General features: G+C 36.4%; 1 protein-coding gene across 4 annotated transcripts in view; it reads left to right on the top strand.

Moving 5' to 3' along the window:
* KHDRBS3 (KH RNA binding domain containing, signal transduction associated 3) overlaps positions 1–21864 on the top strand; it is a 98951-nt gene that overhangs the window by 13555 nt on the left and 63532 nt on the right. For all 4 annotated transcript variants that reach the window (XR_012631461.1, XM_074888573.1, XM_074888588.1 and 1 more), the window contains exon 2: positions 12174–12292. Coding sequence is in view for 3 of the 4 variants with exons in the window: in XM_074888573.1 (XP_074744674.1) it covers positions 12174–12292 (119 nt within the window). In the remaining variant the exon portion in view is untranslated. The remainder of the gene's footprint in view (positions 1–12173; positions 12293–21864) is intronic.

Raw genomic sequence — 21864 nt, forward strand, 5'->3', positions numbered from 1 at the left:
GCTGTACTTCCCTGGCTGTGAATTGTTCCACTGCACTTAAAGATGTCAGCTGCCTTGTGCATGTGACACCTAGTAGTTATTCTGTGTAAAATCTGTAGAAATGTACTGAAATCTGCTATTTAAACCATTAAGTACAGGAATTCCTCCCATAAGAAAATTCATAGCACACACAGTCATCACTGGGAAAACAGTTGTATTCAGTGAAAGCTGGGATTTTGAAATTAGCTGGATTAAAACTAAAACAGTAACATTCCTAAAATTTATCCCAACTACAAGATAATGTGATTTCTGAAACTGCAGTAAAACTGAGGTATTACATTTTCCACTTCCATATAAGCACTCAATTTTAAATGGTCTTCAAAACAAATTTGTAAGACAAATGAATTTGCAGTATCTTGACTGCTGAGTAGTCACACTGAACATCATGCAGTATTCTGTTTCTTGTAGCTGTAACATAACCATGTCTATTGGAAAGAAACTTGACCTTGAGCTTTTAAAAATACTTTTTACTGAAGAAGTTTTTCTATAAAGAAACTTACTAAGCTGAAATATATGATGTAAAAGGAACTGTATGGTTTTACTTAAGCCAAAGACACTGTCTTTACATAAAAAATTATAATTCAGAGCTGTTTCCTATAGCAGGGAAAACCATACCATAAATGCTCCTAAAACAGTAGTGTATTTTAACTTCTTTGACAAGGTATATTTCAGCAAAAGCTCACTGGTGTAAGTTGGTAGTTACTTCAGATACTTATGCAGGTATTAATCATGAAGGTCTGTTTCATTTTTTAAATCTGCAAAATTATGAGCCATGTGCTATTAGGTGAATGCTAGAAACACTAGTTAAAAAATCCCTTTCTCTGACAGATGCCACAGAAGTTGGAAGATGCTTTCTTCAGTGAAGGTGCTATGTGGATAAGCACATGATCCTACAGAGAACAGGCTTGTTGCAGACTTAGATCTCACTACTTTCCTGGAGAAACTGGTTTGTTGGCAGAGATGTTAGTTCCTTCCCTCATGAGTTGCACTGGAATGAGTCCATAAGCTGGACTTCAAAGGTTTATCACACTTCTAGGGAAGTGTGATCTTAGTCTAACATTCCATGAAGTGATTCAGCTGATGTTATGAGAATGAGTTGAATAGAATAATAATTGGAAACAACTGAATGTGATAGCAATATGCTTAGTTCTGGGTAATATCTATCTTCATACACAGAAAAGATATTTGCATCCACCTGCTATTGAGCATGTGGAAGGGAGAGTAATTAATGTTATCACTCTGCTAGTTAAAAATTAACTTGGATGCTGAGAGTTTTGAACACTCAATTTATGTTGAAGCTCATACATAAAATTTCCACATAAATTTTTTTAAGCTGCACTTTCCCATAGGGCATAAAAGTACAAGCTGCCTTTGTATGTTTTTTCCTGCCAAGCTATGTTACTGCAGCCAAGGACTGTAATGGATGATAAATAATAAAATAAAGTACTGCCTACAATAATTGTATCAAAAGTAGTGGTTTTGCCTCTTTTATCTGCTGACAGTGGGAGTAATGGCCTTCTGAAGGAGTTGAGGTGTTAGTCATCCAGAATGGTGTGCTGGAATTAGTCCCCTTTCTTCTACACGCACTAACTAACCTCCATAGGTTTGTTTTATACATCTGTGGACCAGAATACATGGATGCTTCAGGATCTCTGGGTTGCTACCTTTTTCATAAGTATTCAGAAAGCATTTTTCAAATTCTTGAGCTCTAGTTTTGTTTTATGGATTAAAATACAGCCTATCCACAATGCTATGTCCCTTCACATTCACCTGTGGTTTCATGTTCTTTCTGTACAAGTTTACCTTTTCACACAGCTTGCACATCAGTAGTTTGTGCTTTAGTAGAACTAAAGGAATCTGGGCAATTTACATCAAAGGACCAGGAAGCTTGTGTTAGAATCAGCAAGCTGAGAAAATTGTGAACAGTAGGTTGAATCACCACAGATACTCATGAAGGTTACTCCAGCATATACTGTTTTCAATAGTTAATCTTTTCCAGGCTCCAAAGCAGTGGTAGCTTTCACTTTCCTAGTTCACTTGACCAACACAGTATCACAGAATGTGTAGGTCTTCTCAGTTTTTGTAGTAGCAGTGAGATTATGCTTGTTGGTCGTGGTTATGTTGGATCCAGTGGGTATGAGTTCTCTAAGCCCCAACAGTGTCTGGTGCTAACTCTGAGTTTCACTAAGTTCAGCATAAGAATTTAGACACATTACAGGTACTTGTGGTAGCCTCATCTCTGTTCCTTTCCCTAACACTGAAATATGAATAAGAACAAGTTTTTATTGGACAGAAAAATGTATTTTAGACAGCATGGTGTTCTGGGAAGCAGTGGGAAGAGATGTGTGACTTTGGAAGAATGTGTAAGCTTTCAGCCATGCAGAGCAGAGTCATGGTGGGGTGGTGGAGAGGGGAAACAATGGACTGCTGTATGCTGGATCTGTCCAAATCTATTCCTCTGGACTATTGAGCATATATAATCCTATGATGCAACATTAATTTCTAGCATGCTTTCAGGTAATAAATTATGGCTTTCTGGGCTGCAGTATTTTATGAGAAGTCTTGAAGTGGGGGCAGAGTTCACTAGAACTAGTATTTTTTTAAAAAATACCAAAGATTGAACAAATCTTTCCTTCAAAAAATCCTTTAAAAACTCTTCTGCAAAACAATAGAAATCAAACAAGCAGCTTGTTAAAACTTGCATCAGTGCTGACAAAAGAGGAAGGATCACCACTTTCACTGTGCTGGCAGTGCTGTTCTAGTGTGGCTCAGGATGATGGTGGCCTTTGCAAGCATATGTTTCTGGGTAGTGTTCAGCTCAGGTCCTTGTCTGCAAAGCTGCTTTCTAGCTGTTTGGTTGCCACTCTGTTCTCGTGCGTGGGTTTATTCCACCACAGGTACAGGACTTTGTACTTCCCTTTGAACTTCGTAAGACTGCTCTACCCATTTCTCCAGCTCTTCAAGGTACTTCTGAGTGTCATTGTAACCCTCAGGTGTTAGAATCACTTTGCTCAATTTTCTATTATCTGTAAACTTGCTGAAGCTGAACTCTGTGCATCATCCAGGTCACTGATGAAGATGTTAAACAGCATTGACCCTTGGAGCACACCACTAGTGTCTAGCCCTCAGCTGGACTGGTGGTGATGCCACTAATCACAACCCTTTGAGCCAGGCGGGTCAGTCTTCAGTTGACCTCACTGTCCATTTCTCTAGACTTTACCTCATCTGTTTACATGAGGATGGTATGGGAGATGGTATCAAAAGCCCTACTACAGACGAGATGAACAACATCAGCTACTTTTGTCTCATCTGTGGAGGTGCTCATATTGTTGAAGCCTCTCAGTTTTGTAAGATGTGGCTTCCCTGCTATGAATCCATGGAGATACTCACAATCACCTTGTACTTCATATACTTGGAAATGGTTTTCCAGGGCTGTTTACAGCATCACTGGGATCAAAGTGAGTCTTACCATTATGGTGTTACCCAGATCCTCCTCCTTGCTCTTAGAGATAGGACTGATACTTGCTTTGCTTCAGTTATCAAGAATGTTTCCTGATGACCATGACCTTTCAAAAAGAGTGGCCTGTCAATGACATCAGCCAGCTCCGTCAGCACTTGTGGATGTTTCCTGAAATTTCTGGTTTAGTGATGATTTTGGGGAAATTGTGACTTACAGAAGATGTGAATTGTGTTTTAATTGTGTTTATCAATAGGATATGACACATTCCTGAATTAAGAGTTGCCAGTGTGTGATGCTGTACCCTGGCCTTCTGTCAGTTGAGATGAAGGGTGCTGGCGAAGCTCTGGAGTTGTTAAAAATGATATTTAGAGAAGTAGGGGAAGATAACACTTTGTCTTGCTGATGGCTACATAAATCTTGTGTAATGCTAGGTAAACAGTGTACACTTATTTGTATAACCATCAATTATATAAAATAGGGGGATGGAATATACCCTACTAAGATGTGTTTTGGTAATGTAGGTATCTTCGAGATTAAATGTGGTTTGTTTGAATCTATTGTCAGATTTTTAGACTATGCTGTCTTTGTCAGTGCCCTGAAGCTTTAAGTGTGATGTTTAATAGTGCTCAAGCCTGTCTGCTTTAGGGTTCAATAACTGGATGCGCTATGGCTAGTGTTTCAACTTGGCAATAGTTTAAAATCTTATACGCATATTAAGAGCTGGAGGTCCATTTTTCAAATGAGATCTGAATTATGATTTTCCTTCTTTTGTAAGTTGTCCAACAAATTGCAGAAGGTTTGAGTATTGCTATGTACATAATAAGGAAGAAAGGATATAGACCCTTCTTGATGATGCACCAAGATGACAAGTTAAATCTTGTGTAAGGACAACCTGATTGTGTTCATATATATAAATGAAAAAGGTGGAACAGCTTTTTGTAAGGGCTCTTGATACAGAATATTAATCTCATTTTGTCTAAGCCCTGTGCCCTGAGTAGTGTAAGATGATCTGTGTGTTGAATCCCCTTCTGAAATACATAATGGCTTTCCATTTGAAATCTGCATCCAAGGTAGCTTTATATCTATACTGCCAATTGTCATGTTTGCACATGCTGCTTTGAGGGAACTCCCTGAGGCTCATGTTTAAAACTCTGTAAGCAATGTCTTCTAAAGATAAAGATCACTTAATACTAACTCCTCCATTTTTTGTTCCTACCATACTGTCTAAATAGTTTAGAGGGCTTCCAGAGCTTTGACTCTGGGGCTTGTGGGCTACATGTACTGTCATATGGAAGCACAAAAAAGTACTTGCAGAAAGGGAATCTTATTAGCTACAAGCTATTGTGCAGTAGATACAGGTGGTGAAAAGGAGACAGTAAGGGTCCTTTTTCAGACACATGCTACTTCTAGGAAGGATCATAAGGTGCCTGAGCCTTTAAGAAACGTCTGTAGGTCCAGCCTTCTGCTCAAAGGACAAAAGCCAATGCTCTTGCCAATATTCAGGCAGCAAGATTAGGTGTTGTGGAAGCAGGGAGGAACACGTTAGTCCAGTATATTTGTCCTGATAGGATGTAGCATTCAAGTTTGAAGTATTTGTGTGTAGGACATCGGGTACTGTTTTTCCACATGTATGTTGAAGTTGCCTTTGGAATTCTTTTATTTTTAAATTATGGAACAAATGAGTTAACTTTTTTGCAGTCAGTGGATTCCTGACCCTTGCTAATGTAAAACACTCATGTTTAAAGCAAGCTGTCAACAGTAGGTAAATCATATAAGAAATTTTAGCACTTTGTTATGAGTTCAGAAACTCTTCACTGAGATAAATAGTAATTTTCTGTGGAGTAGGGTGGGTATATGGGACAGAAGCCTGTGTTTACATCTTGTTTTTTTCTGGAGCAAGACTGACAACATCTGTTACTATCTTACATTATTTTTGACAGTTTCTACTGTGGTACTTTCTACTCTATTGCTAATATTAATCAGTCTAAACAGATTTTAGTGGAGTCACTTTTGATGTGACGGTAATAGGTGTTCAATTAGTTTTGAATTGCTTAAATAAAAAGGCCTATTCAAAATATTTGTCATATTGGTGACTGAAATGTATTTTCAGATCAGTGCAGACAGTAGTACTTAAACTGTAAAATAGAACTTACAATGCCTGTGAATGCAATTTAAATAAAGATTGGTTTGAGTCCTGCAAGAGGGATATTATTAATTTGAGTATTCTGAATGCTGTAGACATCATTCTAGCATGAACCACTCATTCTGTTGTAAATTCAAATTAGATTCATTGTCAGTTGCTTCTACAATATTAAGGTGGCATATGAAAGAGTTATTTGGAATTCAACTATTGTAATAATGTGTGTTTGTTGAAACAAATTCCTATGTTTCTTATGCACAGTTCATGCTCTAATGTATTACTACTTATGCCAGATCAGAATTAGGACCTACTGTGGAGGCTAAATTTGTGTTCTAAAAAGGCTTTTTTAAAGTATCAAAATGATGGCTGAAGAGGATAGGTGGAGTTTTCTGAAGCTCATAGAGGAATGGGGACGGATGCAGTAATAGAGCAGCTGCATTAAAATTTGAAAAATTTATTGCATTTTTGATTTGAGTCTTTTAGGCCCATGCAGAATGGATCTAGATGTAACCATTCCACATATTCCACTCCCTTATTTTAAAATAATTTTTCAGGCTATTGTTTACTTGATTACTTTGATGCTCTAATTTGCCTTTTTCATGAAGATACACTAATTTTGCTTTGGAAATACCTTGTGGGTGAAAAAAGGGGTATTTGTCCAAGCATTTACTTACGTCAGAAAAAATGTTTCATTGCTGCTCTTAATTGTGTTTTTTCTCAGGGATTGAGATGCTACATACAATTCAAACTGAGAAAATCTGCATCTTTTGTGGAGGTATACACAGAGAAACTGCTTTAAAGCTAACTTGACTAGTCTAGACATGTTTTAAGTACTCAGAAGCAGGAGGGTAAGTTTACCTCTTCTGTTTAGTGCAAAAATTAGGAAGGTTGTCCAGCTTCCTACTGATCAAGAGGACAGGGAGAGTGAGCAGTAAGTAGGTCTTAGAGCCTGCTTTCAGGAAATCTGTGGTTTTAGAAAGTCTTTTGAAATGTATTAAAGCCTTAGTGTGATTCTAGTTCAAGTTTATATCGTGCAGTACTATTTTCAGCTGAAAAAAACAAGAAACATTTGTTGGAGAGCTACTGTTTCAGATAACTTCTAATCATCCCATTAGTGGGGGCAGAGAATAAAGGAGTCCAATGTAAGAGATACATAATCTGAAACACAGTTGAGACCATTTTACTATGATGATGAGATTAAGCTCTCAATATCTTCAAAATTAGAAGTATTGTTGGGTTTGTCATTGTATGTTACTGCACTTTGGATTTGCCAGAACGAGTCATGGAAGGACTGTGAGCATTAAATCAACATTCACCATAGCAGACTTTCTATGATTTGGCTTCATTGCAAAAGTTCTAACTGCCAATATTTTCAGAACAGGTGTGCTTCAAATGTGCCTTCTGAGATAAAGTATGGATCTTGCCACAATGAAAATTTTCAAACAAGAAACAGTGTAGAATGCTCAAAACTTCAAAACATTACTTTTATATCATGAGTAATCACAAAGGCTGTTTCAGCAGTACTTACTGATACTCTGAACTGTAAGGATTGTAGAAAGTTTGAAGAAACTCAATAATATCCATGGCTTTTTCTCCATTAAAGAAAAACTATTTTTGTTCTGAATTTCTGCTACAGTGACTTGGAGTCCCCCTCCTTCTCTACAAGCTTGTCTCTTATTAAAGCTTGGGTGTGTTCCTTAAAGGAGATATTTATAAAATGTAAAGTAGTAAGCCATTTTCATTTTTTCTAATGTGAAACCATAGGTAATCATACTGTCAGACCAGATATCCATCTAGCTCAGTGTTGTATCTCCAGCAGTGGTCAATTGCAGTGACTTTTTCCAGGAAGTAGAAGGACAGGGAAAGTATATGAAGATACTTCCACAGCCTTCAATTTGACTGAAGAGCTTTCTGAATTGAAGATGGTGTGTTTAAGTCAGCTATGAAATCTTGAGAATTTATTGAGCAGTACTGTTATTGGGGCATGCTTCAGTAGTTGTGTAACAAACTTGTTTGATCAACTTGGTCTAAATTTTGATGCTTCTTAGCTACAAGCCAATAAAATTGGAATTGTCCAAATACAACAGCAGCAATATATTTTGCTTTATAGTCTTAGTAATTTGCAAAACTACTTCAGTGTATTTCAGTCAGACCTTATTCAGGAGTATTTCTGAAGGACAATGTTGTTATTACAATATTTTCATTTTCAGAATTAATGTGGGAACTATTTCTAGTGAAATTGCAGTGCAGTTCTGTCAATCCCCTGTTTTCTGAAGCCATGATCATTTTGGATGTCCTAGAATTTGAGCCTTGGATTCTTCACTTGTTCTTCCATCTGAAGTAGAAAAAATTAGTATGAAATGATTTGGATTTTATAAGATGTCTGATAAGCCTTCTGAATCTAAGGAAAAATAGTAGAATGTAGAATACCTGGTTCTTGTTTTGGAAACGTAGTACTAAGGACAAATGCAGTAAACTTTTCTGTGTACTCTGATGTTTGATCTTACATTGATTGTAATGCTTTAGTACGGACAAATACAGAGCATCACTTTGTTTTGTGTTAAACACAAGTATTTATATTGGCTTAGCAGGGAGAGCTGGAATCCTGGTTTCTAGTTCTGCCGCAGGAAGATTAATTCTACCTAAAGATTAACGTGAAACAATTCTACTTTGTCATTATCTGATGTATCTAGCAACATTATTCAGTGAATTAACTGAGGAGTAATCGTTGCTTAGATAGATGTCTCTGCTATGATTAAATGTAAAGAAAAAAATCCATGCAGTTACTGCTTCATCCAGTTAAGTTCCTGGACTGCTGCATTAGCTGCATGCTTGGTCTGAGAACATGGGATTTTAATCTCTAGCATTATGGGAAGCTTTAATGACATGTTTACTTACTATTTGTGATCTAGGAAATGTCATTGCTTCATACAGCTAAGCAGTACAGAATGTAATCTAAGGATTAGGAAAAAGCAAATCTTCCTATCTATTTGACCTTGAAAATCTGATTGGATTTCCTGTGTGATCTGGCATGATTTTTCCCTAATTATCTAAAGCTTGATATATGTGATTGATGGATACTGAATGAGCTGTTAAGGTATGGATAAAATTCTAATACTTTTTCATATACAACTTAGATTTGAGTAAAGAAATCACAAAAACTAGAAAAATCTGAGATAAAATGTGGTCTCAATGTAAGATAAATTTTCAGTAATTCAGTGGCCTGGACTTTGTTAATCCAAAATGAAAGTCTTACAATAGCAGTGAATATGTATCAAGTCTAAAGTCAGTTTGATTAACTTTGGACCATAATAGGAATAATTTCTTACCTTGTATTGTAGTGCTATGGCTATTAGAAGAAAAACAAGTCATTTAACTTTAAAACAAATGGGGAAGATTGTGATCCATTTTGCTGAGTTATTTGCAGCCTTTTATAAGTTTCAGTAGCTCCTTAAAGGAAATGGAAAGTTGATTAAACAGTGAAAGTTAAAGAATAAAGAAATGGTTGTTCTTAAAATGGTCAATAAAGTATGTAGCTATTTGGAGTAGGAAGACTGATCTTCAGAATAATGAATGGGTTTCTTTTAATGTTTACTTTGGCTACTTCAAATTCACTGATTACTAAAGGAAGAAGGGAATGTTCTTTCAATGACCTTAACTTTTTTGTATTAACTAAATCACAATACTATGAAATTATGAGTGTATCTACCATTGAGTTGCAGTCCTTCAAGTACTGAATTCAAATAACTTAAGCTAAAATACTTAGGAAATACAAGTAACAGTGTAGTGATCTCTTATGTAACTTATGCAGCTGGCTCATCTGAGGAATGTAATGGAGATATTGTTAGAATTCTGCTCTTAACTCTTCAAATAAGTTTTAACCTTGACAAGTCTGAGACATCTGAATGTTCCTGAAATGAAACTCACTCTTAGGTCCTTAAACCACTGTTTGTTCATAAGCTTGTAGTTCTAATTTAAAATTTCTTACTACTTCTAGAAATACAATTTTTAGAACACTAGATTTTCAGGTGGGCAGGGGGATTGCACTGTATGCCATACTATGCAGTTGTATACAATAGTATATGACTTAACAGGAGAAAACAAATTTTTAGCTTTACCAGTTCACAAAAACTTGGTGGGCTTTGTTAAACTTACAAAATAAGGTACCTTTAGAGTATTTCAGGAAAAAGTCCATAACTGTAACAGTAATTATAGCTACTAAAAACTTTTAAAGATCTTGTATCAATCTAACTACCAGGAGTCTTCAATGCACTGATGTGTTCCAAAATACTACAGCACTGTGCATTAATTTTTAATCTTGAATGAAGTTGACCTGTGCTTTGCTGATTTTTTTGGAACAAATTCTAGACCTAACATTTAAAGTCAATACTAAATGGAGTCATACTAAACTGTTGTAACTGCATTTGCTTCAGTCATAACAAAATGGGTGTATTACAACTTTAATAGTTGCTATTCCTTGGTGTAAAATGTTGCTAGAGAACACCACACATCAAATCTGTTTTGCTTTGTGTAATTATACTGTTAATAGTATATGCCAACAGCATTAGAAATGTTTTGTATTTCTGTTTTCCACTTGTAAAACATACAAACCTCAAAGTGTCTAGTCTTGTTTTCCAAGAGAAATCAAAGAGCTTTATCATAAGTGCCCTTGTTATATCAGGAAGTAGGGGTGTTAAAAGTAGTTTATTTGTATTTGATTGCTGTGATAGTACTGCACTTTCGTCTGAGTATCACATTCAGGAACTTTGACTTCTGAACAATACCAGTCACCTGCTTTGAGTGTGAATATCATGCCTATAAAATTTCAGTCCTAATTTCATCTGGAAAGGAGTTTCAGTGTAACTTTACATCTATTTAATTGCCCATAATTCTCTAGTCCATAAAGTGGCACATACAAAGAACATGCAAATTCCATTTTTATCTGGATTCAGCTGTTAAAATATGTTCCTCAGTAGTTGTTGTCAGCCTGTGGGCTGAGGGCTTTGGAGTTTTCTCTGAGCATGCTGCAACATAAAGGACACTTCAGAGGAAGGTTGCTTTGATAGGGCTCCTCCAGAATGTTTACGTTAATATAATCCATATGACTCAAACTTCCTAGGGACTTGCCAAGAAGACTTGAAAGTATAGATGGAGCAGGCCTTTCTTTGAAGAAACCTTCAGGTAGTCTGAGGCTAGTTTGGCTTTCTTAGTTCTTCAGTCACTGAACACTAACTCAAGTAAATGCAATTGTACTTAATTTTCTGTTCTGCACTAGTGAGGTGAAAACCTGCATAGAAGACTGGAGTTTGTTATTGGGAAAGATGTTGGTGTTTTCATTTCTGGTGGTAAATGGGAATGGACTGGTATTCATTAAAAAGCTGTTGATGCATAGGTTTTTTCAGTAGTAAGTAATGTGTGGGTGTACTATTTCTGTTTTTCACTGGAAGTAATTTGAAACTAAATTGTCTTTTAAAGTATACCTAAAGGATACTTTCTTTAGTTTTGATTGGTTTCTTTGCACTCAAAAGTTTTTGTTACTGTCACTTGTTGGCATAAGATCGTATTCCCACTAAAACGTCAAAGTTTTGATGAATGTCTTTAACTTGTACCTGTTAAGTAGAGTAGAGGGGTGTTTCTTGTTGCGAAAAACTTAACAAGATATTTGAAGGGGATTGTGGAGGATAAATGTTAGATGTCCACAGAAGAATGTGTTGCACTTCTGAAATTGGTTGTATTTTGGTATGTCCTGTGCTAACATGTTTAACACTGCAACCCATAGCATGCTGGACCCAATCCAGCAAAGACTTCAAGTAATGCTTCATTTTTAGTCTCCTTGTATGCTACTCATGTTTCCCCATCAATGAAATAAAATCTGCAATTTTTCATTATCACACTGGAGAGTCAATATTTGGAGAGAATTATAATCAAGAATCAGTTTTGTATGTATCTCCGGAATAAGCAGAGTCATGCAGCCTGGGTTTGAATTTCTAAATCTTTCCTAATTGTTGTCATTGGTATAACACTAACCTCAGACTTTTGGGTATGATCTATGTGCCTCAACTGTATTCCTGAAATTTTGAAAGATTATTTTGACACTTGCTCATAAGTGCACTGTAGACAACCACCATTAAAACTGTTTACTTTATAGTATAGAGGAATAAAATAGTCAAGTATTAGATACCTTTATTCATTTTTAAATTCAAAAGCTTACAACATAATGTAAGAATAGATTTTTACATTTACATTTCATATGGATCAAGCAGTATCATAAGTGTTAAAAGTTAACATTTAAAATGCTTGCAGTGCTAATTCAATGTGCTGATATGAACATGAATATTAAAGTCTGAAAAAGCAGAACATGGTTTACTCCCTTGACCTATATAACCTGTTATATGTATGTTACACAATATGCCTTATGTATTATGCCATACAGTATTAGTTCTAAAGTCTTTAATTTATAGTAATTTTGAAGATTCTCAGCTCTTAGATTGTTGTATTAAACTGAGAAAATAACTAACTTTTTTCCTTTAACAGAAATTGAAAAATTCCAGAAGGGGGAAGGAAAGGAAGAAGAAAAGTATATTGATGTGGTCATCAATAAAAATATGAAGTTGGGACAAAAAGTTTTGATTCCAGTAAAACAATTCCCTAAGGTAAGCCCAAGTTTCATACTGATAAATAAATCTAAGTGCTTATAAAAGATACTCCACTAACCTTAACTATTTTTTTAACTGTTACATTTAAAGTTATTAACAATCTCTACTGTTACTGTTCTGCAGTTTGTTGTATAGAAGTTCTAAGGTAGGACTGGTTCTTGGAATAAATGTGCAGGAAAGGGGTGCTGGTGACCCAAAACAGTACGTTGACAACAAATGATAAATGAATCATTTTCAGGATAGCAGAATCTTCAAAATATCAAAAGGAATGAAGTATATTTAAGTTGACTCTGATGCCAGGCTTTGAAACTTTCCTATTGTAAGTAGAAGTGCAGCTTAAAATGCACCAGTAAGGAACTTGCTGTGTAAACTTTTTCTTCTCATCCTCCTAAGTTTCAGCCACTATTAGTCTTGAGTTAGTTATATCTATGCTACTAAATTATGTATCCTGTACTGGAGGGGTAGGGTCTGTTTTGTTAATATCTTTGACCACCATGAATTCTTAATACTACTGCCAGGTATTATTCTGCACTGAAATGTTGCTACCTGGAAGCATTTATTCAACACTGAATAGGCTGTGGAACTTCATTCGTTTGGTCCCTTTTTGAATTTTAAGGTTAACGCTACGAAAATCAGATTAGCATTTTTTTCTTGTTTGAAATGGCTTCTTTCTACTAGCGATTTCAAGACTCTGCTCATGGAGGAAAGGAATTCCTTCATTTCTTTAGGAAGACTTTATAAATATTTTTCCATACTATCAGTGTTTTTCTCAGACTATGCTGGGTAACTTGTGGGAATTGCTTCACTGATGTTCAAAGTTTCTTGAAATACTGCTTCAGTGAATTCAAGACTACATACCATTTATATGTGGGAACCTCCTTGAACTCTGACTTAAAGTAATCTTTTATGACTGAAGAGATATATACAAGCATACAGAAACATAAAGATGGGAAGGTAATAGATAGGGGAACCTTACATGGTTCATGTTTGCAATCAAGATGTTTTTCTTAGATGCTGAGATGTAGATACTTGAGCTCAAGGGAAAGAAAGGCAAAACGCATATTAAAGGGAAGCAGTGCCTTCTGAAAGGTGCTTCTGCTTCTTTATGTGGCATCAACTTTCTTTTAAAAGACTAAACACTGAAATTCTTATTTAGGATAGCTAGTAGGAAAGCCCTTGCCATCTTTTGAATGGTCAGGTATGCTCTGCTGTGTGCTCAGTAGCTCTGGATCATGGAGATGGCCTTTGAGCTGGAATAAAGCCTGGTATGTGCTATGGAAAGAAACCTGAATTTATATCCAGATAGAGCTTTGTAATCCTGTATGTCTGTCTTTAGACTACTAGGATGCAGGGGTATAGAGTACAACTGCTGTGCAGAATAGACATACCATGGCAGTTCCTGTGGCTCCACAGAAAGCAGAATACTGGTGCCTCCACTCACACCAATCTCTGTTCTGTCAGAGTCAATAAAATCCTAGGTATCTTCTGTTTAAGAATATTTTAACCCCAATATAGGGGGGCTCAATTTTTCTTAAAATTTCCACTTTAAGTATACATTTATATGTAATATATTAAAGTTTACTTGTTAAGGATTCCATATAGTCAGAAGGAAATAAAATTCTCACTGTATAGGAGTAGTCTGGGAGGTAAGTATAAAATCAGACTTACAACAGGTACTCTTGATCTTCCCTGAAAAACACCCATCCTAAACCACAAGCAGTCGCTACAGTTTAGTATCACTTGTTTACTAGAACCAAGCTTGTGGTTTTTTTGAGATCTAATAAATGCATTGCATGGAGTGACGTAGCTTTGACATGGCAAACTGAGAGCCTTATTCTGGCATACTGTAGTCTACAGTGAGTGATATGAGTTTTGAATGCTTGTACACAGGGGTATAAAGTCTTTTTACATCCTAATGTTTTCTCTAAATGCTAATCCTCTTCCTGTTAGGTGTGTTCAGAGGAGGGCTCATAAATTAGGGATGCTTTGTCAAGTCTTTTGGGGTAGGTATGGAATTATTCCAGTCATCTTGGTTTCACTGAGCTGTGTTTAGAGGGCATGCATTACATATTCAGATTCTGCAGAACTTAAGCAGAAAGTATTACACGATTATAAAATCTGAAACGATGCTTCATGCAAATGCTTTATGCCTCTCTGCTCTTTTCTGTGCATTTGTACAGTTTCCTAGACCATTTTGCCTACAAGAGATGTTAGTATTAGTGCAACGGTGTCATTTGTAGAAGGTGCCAAGTGATAGTTCCCCAGAAAAAATGGTTAAAAGATCTCCTTCTGTTTTGTGAGCAATTTTTTCCTTCCTACTGATCAGGATTGGTGACAAATGGCTTCAGAAGGAGTTTAAGACTTAAATATGGATGAAATCTGTGCAAAAAGCTCTTCTGCATGTGAGTATTGAGTTTAGCAGTTCTCCTAGTAAGCTGACATCTGTTTCTGTATGCCTGCAGTTCACACTAATGCTATTAGCTATTGTGGCAGATCCTGAATAAAAAAATACCTCCAGTCTTTCACGAGATGTAGTGTTTTTGGTGTTAGTGAACTGGGAATCTGCTGTTTGAAGCTGATGAAGTCACTACAATAATTGATCAATCTGTCAAACTAGCACTGGGGTGTACCAGTTGGGCTTGAATATGGCAAACTTGAGTATCCAGAAAGTGTTGAGGAAAACCTAAGGTTGTTTCAACTTTATGAATAAAGTAGTGCTTCCCCAAATAAATGATCATGCTTTTAAACAAGATCAAAAAAAGCAAGTTATTAAAGTTATTAAATCCTTAACAGGGTTTAATGTCTGAAAATAAAACTATCTACAAATATAAGTGGTTTTGCTAGCAGGAACTATTGCTTTGTTTATATTTGCCAGTGATTCTCTAGCAAGCATAGATAGGATTAATGAAATATCAATGTTTTGTGATAAATGAGGTCTCTGGACCTAAACAGCACACCAGTGCACTACCCCCATTCAGACAGCTTACTGGACCTGACACAGGGTTAACTAAGTTTCCTTTAAGTATTTCATTGCCCTTTCCCTCTTTAAAACTTCTCTGACTCTTTGAATAAATCATAATAACCTCAACACAGGTCAGGCAGTCCTAGCTCTGATCTGATCAGCCTGGCATTGTAATGCCTGCTCACATTACCTTTCCTGTCAGATATATTCACGGGCTCATAGCTAGGTCCTGTGCAAATTTAGCCTCATTACCTCTGACAGCCCTGGAAGGTGACAGGTTAACTGCAGCAGAAAGCTATTCAACTGAATTTCAGAGCAGCTGGGTTCCTATTGGAAAAGAATCTGGTAGACCTCAGATTCAAAAGTAGGTATTCTACTTTTTTGGGCGTCTCGGTCTTCCTGCAAAAACTGTATGAGTTGTTGGTCTTCTGCTTAGTGCGCAGTTGAGTCTGTGGTGATGTGCTTAACGTGCCTCCTACCTAACAGCTCTTGGTTGCTTCTGCAGTGCTATATATGTATATCCTTTAGCTGGGACCTTCTGTCTTGCTTGAAGCTTGGCAGTGTTAACAGGCTTGATATCTAATGCTAGAGCTAGCTGGCCTAAATGTTTTTTCATGTCTGGACCTTGATAGAAGGTGATAGACTAACCAATTTTGTCTGCTTTATGAAATAATGTAAGATAGTCCCAGAAGTTACATTCAGTTTTTGCTTGAGGCTGGTTGTGCATTTGAATTAATTTCTTCGGTTGTGTTCTTCAGACTCCTCTACACATCAAAAAAAAAAATTGAATTAGTATCTCTTGATATGGTGACAGATAGCCTTACTTAGCAAGACAAAAACTTGTGGAAACTCTTCTATAGATTGCAGGTCCAGTCAAGCCTTCTCAAAACCTGTTTGTATACAATATTATGAATTTTTCAGGTTGGTGCAGCTCTACAGATTCTTCTGAGAAGTCTGAATTGCTGTGAAATGGAAATTACTCAGAGGTACTTAAGTGAGGAATGAATATGCTTTGGTCATGCTGTCTGCAATCCTGTTGTAACTGGGACGTGCTACAAGCAAGGATTAGAGAGGTCAGGGCTCTTATGCGACCTTATTGGGAAAGGACCAACTCTTTGAGGTAGGATTCAGTTGTAAATCAAGTTACTACAGGTCGAGTCCATGTGGATGCAGGATGTCTAAACTGCCATTAGTGGAATAAGATCTTGTCAACTTAGGCAATGGAGTTCAGGGTGATTTAATATGCCTTACTATTTGATCAGCCGAGTACCTCAACTGATTCTAGGTCAGGTGTGAAAATGTGACCCTTAAACCTGTACTTCTGCATTTCAGGCTTGAAAATAATATTAAAACTTGCACAGACTTCAAGGCAGAAGTGAGCTGGCCATGGAAGGTCATGATGTTGTTGTCTTGGTGAGGGGACTTTCTGGATCAGCCCTAACGGTGCTATGAAATGCCAGCATATGAGAGGTGTTTCATAGCTTAGATACATACAAATCAGGCAGGAGGGTGTTATCCCCCCTCCCATACATTTAATGAATATACATTGTGAGGTAGTTTAGTCTCAGAAATCTGATTTTGCTTTGACAGTTACTGAACTCAGGTGTTCTGAATTCAGAGATAAAAATAGCTTCCATGGATGATAAATGGAATGATGATGGTTTTCCATGAAATGATTCAAAACTATGGGAACAATTATTTTTTGTGACAGGCTACCACTTCAAAAATTGCTCATAGATCTACACTTAAATACTGGGTAAATCTCAGAAGTCAGTAAGAAATGGTCTGTGTTGTGTTCCATGAAGTGGTACTTTAAATATATTCTCAAAAGTTACTGGCTTATGAAACTGGTGTCAGTTTAAGCTTTTTAGCTCAACATTAAAGTGAAAATATCTATTTTAAAATGTCATTGTCATATATATCTGCAGTTGTTCCATAAAGTTATGGAGAGTTTAATGTTTTTATCACATGACTAGTTAGAAAACAATTTTTCATAATAGCTTAGTTCTAAGGATTTCTTAGAAATGAGAAAATGTGGTTGTATAACCATAAGTGACATGGGGGAACAAGCATCAAATGTCATATCATAACTTTTGAGCAACTTTATAGTAATTGACCAAGCTTTCAGTGAATAAATGTTTAAAGACCTATTACTGTGTTGTGTGAAGGAGAGAGTAGTTTGTGGTACAATATAGATGCTTGAAGTATTTACCTTTCTATAGAAACCTTATTTTCTTGAGGGGGGGGGGGGGGAAGTGGTTTTGCAGTCTTCCTGGTTTCAAGTCATTGTAAGGGAAAGTGCTCTGAATCTTAATTTAATGATTTTTTTTCTAGTGACCCTATCACAGAGGAACCGTTGCAGAAAACTAATATGCCAAGAAAGCTTTCTATGGCTTTAATGACAATGGCTTGCTTAGGGCTTTACAGGAAAGCATTTGGTCAAGCATTTATACTTCCACTAAGTATTTTAAGCTGGATGAACCATTCTCAGCACACTTGTCTTGGTGGAGATAAACAAGGATTACTTTTTCTATTGTATCCCCCTTCTGTAATATATACATTTAAAAATGCTGTAGCACTGGCATCAATTTGTCTTCTACTGAAATTCATATAGTAGGTCAAATGCTTATGGAGAGAATGTCTCACTGGTATACCGTTTGTAGCTGTGTTTTTTCCAGAACTGTTTTCAGGGAATAGTAGTTTCAAGCAGTGATCTGATAAGGAAATCAATCTCTAGATGACTGTTAGTCATATTTTGATTTGGGGATTCTGAAGAAATGGGTGTTAAGCAGTGATGTCTCTAATCTCCATTATATTTTATCTGCAGAAATGCTTCTTAAAATGAAGATTTATGAATGTCTAGAGGAAACAATTTTCAAGCAAAACCACGATTATTGATTTTTTTCTGTTTCTATTGGAATAAATTTTCTATATTAAAAATGTATTTTAAATTGGAGATTTTTTGGTTATACAGTACTTTAAGGTAATCTGTTAAAGGGAAACATATATGCTTTCAGTATTGGTGTAGTTAACCAGTATTTCTGGGCTAGTGGACACCATGGCCAGGGGGTAGAATCCCATATCTGAGGAATTTGAGAAGGAGCTGTAGCACTTGATGGTGTATCTTTACCCACAGAGTAAACCAGAGGTGTAGGTATAGGAGGATGTGCTTTCAGTGATAAGTTTTAGGGAATAAGAACACCCCTTAAATCTTGCATCCTTTTGCTCAAACTAATGTATATCTGGTGATACTTTGTAATGATGTAAGACTACAGAGGGTACTATTTATCACTACTGGAATGTTATTTGGCTTGAACTGTAGCTGAGGTAACAATTTTTCCCATCTCTTTCAAACTGTGTCCTCCCAGGTCTGTTAATCTGAATCCTGATACTGTTTTTGTAAATATGCCTTAAATGTTTTGCTGTAATTTTGTTCGAGGTGCCATATGTGGCATATCCTTCAGAGCTGGTCTAGAAGCAACTTTGAGTTGGGGACTTTATCTTCTGTTTTATGTACCATCATCCATAATATCCTGGGTCTTACCTAAGACATCAGAAGCTGTCTAAATGTAGAGACAATCCTTGATTTAACACAAGTGATTCATCTGGTGTTCAATAACATTCATGGCTGGCTCCTCAGAGTTCAGTTATCCTGTAGAACTGTGTATTGGGCAATAGCTTCCACATCAGCTTGTACTGGAAAGCAGTGTGACTGCCTTAATACAGTTAAGCTGAAGCTAGTGAACTAGAGGACAGTTTTGAGTATTTACAGCAGTTTGGATGTGACCATGCTGTACTAGAGAGAAGGGTGAGAAGAGGGGAGTCTGACATGTCTGATTCTGAGCCAGAACTAGTGAATGTGACTGATCCGACTTGTACAGAGCTGCTTAGATGTCTTGTTGCTATCCAGTGCCTCTAGTTCAGAGATAGTTTATAAGCTTGAATTCAATACTAGACCTGATTTTTTTTATTTTTGTGCTCTTGGGCAAATAAACTCTAAATGTGAGACATGGGAAGGGCCCATGAAACTTATACATGAGCTATCTTGTGTAAGAGCTGACTTGGATATGCCAGACTTACTGATTTCTGTTTCACTAGCAGATAGGCTGGATTTGTTAATTTTGTAACAAACTTGTATTACTGTAGTGGTTTTGTACCTATAGGTCTGAGTCCTCCTACTTCTTGATTGCTGGGGATAAAGGGTATAAATAACCATAGTAATTTTGTGGCTGATATCTTTTTGAGTGTTTCTGTATCTCTGAAATACTTCAAAATAAACATTTACTGCTCAGATGTTTCCCATTTGATGTAAAAGAGAGATAAACCAGTGGTTTGAACAAAATCCAGTACCTGTTCAAAGTAAATAATTTGTTTTCTACTGAAAGAATTTATTCAATATCATAAATGGGTTTTATTTATGGAATAATTAACTGAAATGTTCAAAAGCTTTTTCACTTTGTTATATGGGAGCAAAAAGGCTTTGGGACTGTGTTGTAAGCCATTTTTTAGCAACCTTCAATGTTCATTGTGTTTTTAAGCTACATCTAGAGGTATTGTGCTTTCAAATCAGCAGAATTTCAGACTTGCAGCACAGGTTTCTTATGCTTCAGACTTGTCAAATCTAATATTTAGAGCCTCGATGAACAGGAAAGAATAGTTCATTGGACCTCAGAATACAGCTGATACATTTTCATGTTCATTAACTGTGTTGTCTAGAACATGTCATCTGTGCAGCTACTTGTAGAGCTACCATAATGTCCAGCTTCAATGCTAGAGTTTTTTTGGTTTTGAGAAGGTGACAGCTTCTGGTGGTGCTACAGTTTTGTAGGTCAACTTTTAGATATACACAACATATTAAACTATTTGGCTTCAATTAAAATAATACAGCTGCAGTAAATAAAATGCTTTGGAACACCCCAGTATTCTCTGAGCACCGAAGCCTTTTAGCTATTTTGATTACATGCAAAGTGGATTTTGATTTTGTTGCAGATATGAGCTTCCATTTGTTATGATTTGTAGTTTGTATTTTAATTGTCAGATAGTTGTTTGTTCCAGTTAGGAAGAGATGTTCAGAGCTATGCATTGTGTTGTTGAATACATACTTGCCTACTCCTAAATTGCATTCAAAAATTGAGCAAAACTTCACCTGAATATTTTAACTAAGATTACTGCTGGATATTTAGGCTGTATCAGACTGCAGGTACTCAATCTGAAATAATTTCAGCATACTTTACTGTAAATGGGAAATCTCTCATTTTAAGTGTATGCAGTGTTTATTTTTGTTCCTAATAACTTACAAGGCTATTTTAAAGTAACCATAAGTAATCTTAAGTAATGCTTGAAAAATTGATGTAGTATTCCACTATATGAAAGCTTTCATTTGAGCTTAACTATGAACTCCCTGTTCATAAGTAATGATCCTTTATTTAAGGAAACTGTTCACAAGGAGTTACTGACTTTTGGAAGTTCAGACTTGTTATGAATTGTTTCAATTTGTTTGATTTTCTTACAGTTACACCTCCAGAAATAATAAAATCAGAAGTCCAAGTTGGAAGGGATATCTAGAGAACATTTGGTCCAACCTTCTGTTGAAATCATGACTAAACCAGATTATACAGGGTCCTGTCAGTGACCTTGAGTCCTGAATATTCTCAGCAAGGGAGATTACTGTTTTTCTGGGCAGTTTCTTTCCCATGAATATCTTCCTTGGCTGTATCTTAGAATATAAGAAAAAACAAATTGCCTGAGGATTTCTTGAGATTTGGCCTGATAATTTCAGAGGACTAGTTCATGCAAGGCCTTAAATTTAATAGCTTCTGTGGACTGTAGTCATCCATATGCCATTTGTTCCATTGTATCTTGGTTCTAACTCAGGTCTACATTGGGAGTTGATCTTGCAATTACTAAGGGGAATGAAATAATATTTTCATATTTAATAGGCTTTTAATGCTTGCATTTCTTGTCTAAAGCTGAAGTGGGTGAACTAGAGCTGTAGACTTTCTGCACTGTAGGTTGACTGCAGCTGGCCTCTTTTCTGTCAGCACTTCCAGTGTAGCAGTAAAGGATTTTGAGCTGCTACTACCTCATTGTCAAGTGTTTTCAAACTTCTCCAGAGGAGCAGAGGTGAAAGAAGCCAATCTTGGACCTTTAGTGACACAGTAGTAGGGGAATAATCAGAAAACTTAAAAGCTGTTAAATTTGAGGCTACAAACGAAGTAATTTAAGCCTGTTTACTTTTTAGCATCACTGTATTTTATTTGTGCTTAAAACTATCTTTTTGTTAACATGATTATGTCACTCTGGGTTCCAACAATGAGCATCCTGGTTTTACAGGGGATAGTAAATATTCCTGAACAGTAGCCTTATAAAAAAATCTCTATTGCAGTATTGTCAGGATTTGTGGTGGGTTGACCTTTGCTGGCTGCCAGGTGCCCACCAAGCTGTTCTAGCACTCCTCTTCCTCAACAGGATGAGGGGAGAAAGATGGAAAGCTTGTGGGTTGAGATAAGGACAGGGAGATCACTCACCAATTAGTCATGGACAAAACAGACTTGGCTGATTAATTTATTGCCAATTAATTGTAACAAGAGGATAGTGAGAACTAAAA

The sequence above is a fragment of the Strix uralensis genome, chromosome 1 (genome assembly GCF_047716275.1).
Source record: "Strix uralensis isolate ZFMK-TIS-50842 chromosome 1, bStrUra1, whole genome shotgun sequence".
NCBI lineage: Eukaryota > Metazoa > Chordata > Aves > Strigiformes > Strigidae > Strix > Strix uralensis.